Source organism: Thunnus thynnus, chromosome 4, assembly GCF_963924715.1.
Source record: "Thunnus thynnus chromosome 4, fThuThy2.1, whole genome shotgun sequence".
Taxonomy (NCBI): Eukaryota; Metazoa; Chordata; class Actinopteri; order Scombriformes; family Scombridae; genus Thunnus; species Thunnus thynnus.
Genome location: NC_089520.1, coordinates 25,625,825 through 25,633,444, shown reverse-complemented (window position 1 = coordinate 25,633,444; position 7,620 = coordinate 25,625,825). Strand labels below are relative to the sequence as shown.

Below are 7,620 nucleotides of genomic sequence, written 5' to 3'. Positions count from 1 at the left end.
ATAAATTAAAAACGTGACCAAGATTTAGGAGTATATATACTCACATGTGCCATGTCATTGTCCCCAGACGAAAGTCATTTACTTGCACGAAGTGCAAATATTTTGCCTGAATGCCTTTTGACATCGACACTGCCTTTTATGTCTTTACAGTCTAAATTGACAGACCTTGCATGAAAAGGGTTAAGACAACTTTCAGAGGAGGCACAATGGGCCTTTGTCTGCAGTCCCTGCCTCTCGACTGGGAATCAAAGGTAGTTTATAAAGTTAAATAAAGGCCCGATGAGCCTTACAGTTGTTTTGTATCTCAGCTCGGCCTCATTTGTTGCCTCTGGATTTAAATAAAACGGTATGGTAATCGTCTTCTTCATGGAGTATCAGTCTTCTTAAAGGCCGGTGTTTGGGATGCTAATTGTCACCAACATTGTCTTCCAGCACCTCTGTCCCTCTGTTCACAAGACAAATAAACTGGAGATACGGTGATCCTTACGGCCCGCAATAAGGTTAGTAGATGTTCATGAAAACCTCAGTTTGACCTTGAGCATGTGAAATATCATCGGTAAGAAGTGAAACGATTGTGTGGCTGCATGGAGCGGAGAGCATTTATTCCTCATTGTAGAAAGGATTTTGTCATATTTTCCGTTGAGCCACTCAACTTTTTCACATCCATCCTGTAACTGGACATCAAATCATACAGCATGCAGTGGGAATAACCCTATCAGAAGCTGGATAATCTTATCACATACATGCATTGTTGTAGAGAATACACAAACCTGCTTTATGAGTTTCTGAAAGGGTAAACATAAGTAAAAAAAAAAAATCAGAAATCCTGCTATACACCTTACCGAGCAGCGCGTGTTAATGCGTCTCATGTGTGCCTATTTGTGTTTACGCAGAGTCGTTTAACGAGTTGCTGTTGGAAGACGGGTTAAGTGTTTGGGCCCCAAGCAAAGGGGACTTCAGACGGACGTGGGAGCCCGGCGGAGACTCCGGTGACTTCAAAGTTCCCCAGAGCAATGCCACTCGTTCCAGGTTAGAGGCTTTAAGTGTTTCCAAACACGCTGCAGCTGCACATGCAGCCTGCTACCTGCACACGGGATGTGCTGTGGAGGAAATGATGAATTAAGACTTGTGTGTTAAGTTTTTTATAAACCGAGTGGTGATCTGTTGTGAAATGCAAAACAACAATAAAGGAACACCTGTGGCTGCAATTTAAATATGAATGTGCCAACCGGAAATTACTCTACCTGTTCAAGTTTTTCTTTAAAAGGAAGATTTTTTTTTTATTGATGCATTATTTTAATATAGTTAAACATTATTTTAATACAATAATGTATAACCAGCATTTATTAAAGCAATAACTATCTTCCAGTTCTATTATTTGATTCCACTTCCTCTAAAATGACAATAACAGACCTCACATGGATTACTTCCAAAATCAGGAACCCAACCAAAGAGCAAATTAGTGACTTAATCGTGTTATCTATCCTGTTTATACATTACCTAGGTCCCTGGTTAAATCACTGTTTCACCTTGAATGTTAATTACACTGTTCCAGTGAAGGAAGCTCTACGCACTAATATTTTAACCATGACTAACCACATTACACCACAAGTATAAACTCTGTGAAGCACGTGGTTCCAAAAGTGTGGTCCTCGGTCCTCCTGCAGTCCTGAAGAGCGACTTCATCATGATTTCCCCCTTCCTAGAGTTATAGCAGAATTGTTAGTTTATGAGGATGGTTGGTTTACTCCCGCACAACAACAACAACAACAACAACAACAACAACAAACACCTCCTCAGGCTGGGATCCGTGCTCTGATGTGTATCTTGGGAAACATTTGCGCAGATGAATCCTTTTCAGCAATGGACTCTTTGGAAGTAGCCAGTGGGCGCTGACCTTTTCTTCTGAGCAGCCTGCTATTACACCGACCATAGCGCTCATTTGAATAGATGGAAATGGCGTGCGATCGGCTGAGAAAAAGCTAATTTTTCAGGCTGAATGGCTCAGTGTCCCTGGGCTAGGGCGGACCGGGTATAGAGGAGGAGGAGGCGGCGCTGCAGCTCTCAGTGCGGGTTAAACTTTTTCAATAGTCTCCCTAAAGTCGAGCGCTTTGATCCGGCCGCTGCTGGCGCCTAAAAACAACATAACTTGTCTGCCCATTAAGGAGACTGACAAATCGTGACAGATTGTTTATGCTTGGCAATTAGCGACGCAGGCGCTTTCCTGAGAACTGACTACACTGCAAAAAAGCAATCTATTTTCATGTGCTTGATTTTATGAGCCCATTTGAACTCTAAAATCTAATCTTTTTTTAAAATATTAAATCAGAATTCAATGAGTCATGTTTCCAGTTAAAAGATTCAGTGACATAGCCTATTTTCTACAAGCGACGATAATAATAATTTTTTAAAAAGCCCTCTTTGTGGAGACTGCAGATAATGAGAAGGTACACCGGGTCGTCAGGTAAATCAATGACAGTCCTGGGTTAAATCTCTCCCCGGCTCCACGCTGCCTCCTCCTCCTCCTCCTCCTCCTCCTCCTCCCCCTGCCCCGGCTCCACATCATTTTTGACTTTAATGGATGTAGTCAAAGGAGGAAAAAAAAAATCCAAGTGATCCCTCCCCCCCGAGCCCGATAATTACCCCTAAATGACTGCGAAGGCCGGTGTGTTTCAATCTGATTAGAGCCCCGCAGCCATCAATAAACAGCGCGCAGCAAGAGGTTCATCATACAGAGGGGCAGTAAACTGTTGTGCAATATTCAAGACTCACAAGACATATGGCTGTCTGAGTGAAGCCTGTCAAAAATGTTTGGGTCAGAAAAGTGAGTTATAATACATGGAGGGTAATAATAGAAGAAAATGCACATATAGACGAAGTTGTAAAATGTTAATAACTTAATAGATAATTGGATAATTACACTTTCGGGTTCATACATCAGTTTGTTGTATTTAGTCTTGATGAAACCATGGCCCATTAAGAGTTTGTTGTGTTTATGTTTATCTGAAGTCGTTGAAAAAAGTAACTATTGTTAACTTTCCCACTGAGATTTTGGGGCCAGCCCATCTCTCCCCTGATTGGCCGCCTCTCTCTCCACGCCTGCCTTATTATAGCCCTGCGCTCCAATTTGGTCACATAAACATGAGGATACCGTCACCTTAGGGCGCACCGCTGCAACTTTTCTGTTCCTCTTTCTGCGATCACCCACGAGAGTCACCTCACGATTGTCAGTCGGACCTGTATGGCCCCATCGATCGCCATGTCAGCTTTGACCGCTGGTTTGAAAACCGAAGATCTCCCCTCCCGCTCGGTTCTCGTCGGTAGAGGCGAGAAGCAGACCAGTCTGAGCCCCGCGGAGGACACTGGGAAGCCCAAAGTTGCTATTCTGCCCTTCAGCGTCGAGGCGCTGATGGCTGATAGGAAACCGAGCAGAGAGGTGCATTCACCCGATGCCCCGTCGGTTGCCGGGACGTCCCAAGCGCTGGGAAAGGGCGTACGGATGGGCTCTTTCGGTAGTCTGGATACTTCCGTTCCTGCTATACCCATGAGCTCTTCGTTTTCAGTGGGTGAGCTCATGAACATGCCAGAAGACGTGTTGATTAAACCCGAGAGCCCGGACAGTCAAGAGAGGACTTCATGGATACAAAGCCCTCGTTTTTCTCCTACACCTCCACGTAAGTTCGGTGTCAATGTGGTCTAGATTGTAGAAAAAATAGGGAAGTATAAAAAAAGATGTGCATTTTTATGTACTTAGTCTTTAACATGTTTGGACTCGTGTGGAATATGATCCCTTGCATATTCAACAGTTTTGCATGAGAAGCAAGTGTATTTGTGTTGCGTGCATTTTGCATTACGCATTGCACAATCCGTGGTTTTAAATGAAAACTTTTTGTCTTTTTTACAGGAAGGTTGAGTCCTCCTGCCTGTCCACTGCGAAAACACAAGACGAACAGAAAACCCCGGACCCCCTTCACGACGTCCCAGCTGCTGGCCCTGGAAAGGAAGTTTCGCCAGAAGCAGTACCTTTCCATCGCCGAGCGCGCAGAGTTCTCCAGTTCCCTCAACTTGACGGAGACCCAGGTTAAAATCTGGTTTCAGAACAGGAGAGCCAAAGCCAAGCGACTACAGGAGGCAGAACTTGAAAAACTGAAAATGGCAGCTAAGCCTATGCTGCCTCCAGCATTCGGGATTTCATTTCCTCTCGGTGCGCACGTCCCCGCATCCTACGCAGGGTCGCACCCGTTCCAGAGGCACTCGCTGCCGGTTTCCCCCGTGGGACTGTACGCCGCTCACGTCGGATACAGTATGTACCACCTCGCTTGATAGGGACGGAGGACGAAGGGCACGTGCAGAGGGACACAAGGGGGTTCAGACTACTTTCTGAGGGCCCCAATCGCGAGGGGGTTCTGTGGACAGGTGAGGTGACGCTGTACTAAATAAAGAGGCATCCTGGCGGAGAGCTCACTGTCACATCTTGTCAGGGGGCCAGTTTCCTCCAAACAGACCCCCTTCTGAGGACCTTGAAGTTTATCCACTTCTCTTGACCTCGCCAGTAAGTTCACACACACTGCAAAAATAATCCAACTTCATTAGTCATTTAATCTTGAGTCTTAAATCTGTTTTTTTTGTCAGTGGACCAAATCTGCCAAAGCAGTGAAACAAATTTATAAAGCCAATCAAGAACAAATTGATACATCTTATTTCAGAACCATAAGATGAGACTAAATGACTTAAAGATGGACATTTTTGTGGTGCAGAGGTGGAAAACAACTTAGTGCCTGTAGGCCTATGATATATCACGAATGGACAGTCAAGTATGGACAGCAGGCCGTGTGTCAAAAGCCCACTCCTTCGCCCTCATGCTTGCAGGTAAAAGGGTCATACAGAAAGAGACAATTGCGCAGCTTGACATTTTGCACCAACAAACTAATGTTGGGCTTCCATTGCATCTGTGGGCTGCACTCACACTGCAAACACACACACACACACACACACACGTTTTAAATATTTTTTGCATTCATATCAATGCGTAACTACAGGGGTTACTGATCCAGTGTCAATGAATGCTCTTTGTGAATTTGGAGAACCACAGCATTTTTTTTTTGTTTGTTTGGTTTTTTTTATAACAGCACTGTCTGTTGTTGGAATGATTCCCTTCGGAAGGGATATGTGTACTGTAAAATAATGTATATTTGAAGAATATCCTCATTTATATTATGAATATATTTGTGACATAACTTAACAAATAAATTGTTTATTCTTTTTCATTAAGCGGTTGTTCGTTTTGACTGACACTTGCACAAATTTGACTTATTGGAATTATTAAATAAGTTCTACTGCAGAGCGTACAAGTAGGAAAAAATGTGCTGGACAAGAATGTTTTCTTATGTTTAATGAAAATTTTTAAGATAATAATTCATATTTTACAATTCTTTATCTATTTTTAGGTTTAGGCCTGTTGTGAGTTTGGTAACAGGGACGTTTATAAGCAGAAGGGAATAATTATTATATTAGGCATGTAAAAAAAAGAGATAAAAATAGGAATATCAATCAGCTTGACCACAGCATGATTTAAATATTATGCTTTTTGGATTGTCATCGAGATCTTCATGTGACCCACATCTTGACAGTACATGTCCACATTTCCTCAGTTTATCGCCAGTGAATTTCAGCCTCGCAGTGCTGAAGTGCCCTCTGAATTTCAACTTGTCACATGTTATTTGTTGGAATGTATTTCTACAGCTGTTGTCCATTGCTTTGAAGCGACTAACCTAGATTTTGTTGGCGCCAGAAGAGTTTAAGGGGTGGGGATGGGGGGACATATCGACAACCAGTTGCGCGGACTTCAAAACACACCGATAAATATTGGAGATTGGTTCTCGGGGGCTAAATTGCCTGTGAACAACCCACTAGTGTCATTATGGAGTGTTTAGGGTGTAAAATGAGCCAGGTGACACCCCATTATGGAGAACACAGGGTGTTGCAACCTCACATATAAACATGTCACATTCTTGAAGCGCATAAACAACATAAACAAAATATTTAAAGCTCTGATGAGTCATTTTCTGCCATCAGCAGAAGTTAAATGACAAATCAGGGATCAGATAGGGGGGAAATTACAGGCCACTCCACTGCGGCAGTTTTAAAGGCTTTCTCTTGACTTCTCTGCCATTCAGGCAGGGGTTAAATTGGAGTAAAATAATTGCTGTAATGAGCAAAGGCAATCTGCCGCAGACGGAGGCCGGCTCCAGCGAGGCTGTAGCTCCAGGCAAGGCGGAACTTTTATCATTCCTAAAATGTCAACGGGGACTGGGACGGGCAACACTTCTCCTCTCTGCGCTGACAAGCTGCTGTCCTGAACCAGAGCTGTCAGCAAATTACAGAAGCGCACAAACTTTTCAAGAAGAAACTTTTGTTTTCTGACACTAAAATGCAGATTGTTCTAAGGTAGTCGCCTATTAAGTTATTTTAAAATCAGAATATATTCTAAGGGTTACTTTTATTCATAGTGAGGCCATAGTTTATCGCAGATTTATATATTTTTTGCTGTATTTTGAGTATCTTCCTCAGACAGTCTCCGCTCTATTTTATCCACGGGGCATGAATTAATACATAAGCCGCGACAATAAGTTTCAATCACATGGATGAACGCTCCCCCTGAAAAGAGGAGAAACTTGACACAAAAGAGCCAAAGGGGATCCGTCCTTTCTTTAAACTCTTTCTTTCTTTTGTCCCTGGCTCCCTATCTTGCCAGGAAAACAAAACTCACTAGTTTATATCATCCAAAAGATCACAGGAGGCTGTTTGACTCCATAGTAAAACCCACTGATCTCCAAGAAAGGAAAATGAGTTATTAGAAGTCGCCTAAACAGCGAAGATAAATGAGTAATAAATGATCAGGATGTTCAATAGACCTTTGGACATTTATTGAAACAATTTCAATGATACGTTTAAAGCCTTAAACAGGCTGAATCATTATAAGTTATTTCATAATTTTTGTCAAACAAACCACCACCATCACAACAATGTGAGTATGTGTTATAATCCTTAACATTTTTCAGAAACTAGTGTATTGTTGAAAAAACAGGACTTTTGCAATCACCCAGCTCATAACATTTAGCCTATTATCTATAATTTAGATAATAAATGTTATAGGCTTGATCCCACAGAAATATACATATCTTTATCGCAACACATTTAGCCTGACGTAAATTACAAATTTATTTTCTCCATAAATCTACCTGTTAGAACTGATGTTGCTTCTCTTTTGATGATGTCAGCGGAGACAGTCTGCCGAATTTTTATTATTATTATTATTTTTTAACCAAGATAGGAATACATCACGCAGCCTGTATTATCATTATTCATTATTATTTTACCATAAATACGATGACTAGATACATGGGTTAATACAGAAATATATCACATTATTTGCTTATTTACACATAAGATCTGTTACGCATTTTACCATAACTGAGTCCACACATGTCTGCATATTTTACTTTATTTTAAATGATATGTTGATATATGTGCCTGGCTGTTGCGAGTTGTAGGTTCTTCAGGTGAAACTGGTATATTATTCAAAATACAAAATGAATGCAATTCAATTCATATTTGAAC

At 41.9% G+C, this 7,620-nt stretch overlaps 1 protein-coding gene across 1 annotated transcript; it reads left to right on the top strand.

The window, feature by feature from the left end:
- Nucleotides 1-3,037: 3,037 nt before the first annotated feature.
- On the top strand, nt 3,038-5,271 carry msx1a (muscle segment homeobox 1a). Its single transcript, XM_067587900.1, has 2 exons — nt 3,038-3,674; nt 3,905-5,271. The coding sequence occupies exons 1-2, from the start codon at nt 3,242-3,244 to the stop codon at nt 4,321-4,323; spliced, it is 852 nt and encodes a 283-aa protein (XP_067444001.1). The 5' UTR covers nt 3,038-3,241; the 3' UTR covers nt 4,324-5,271.
- Nucleotides 5,272-7,620: the final 2,349 nt, after the last annotated feature.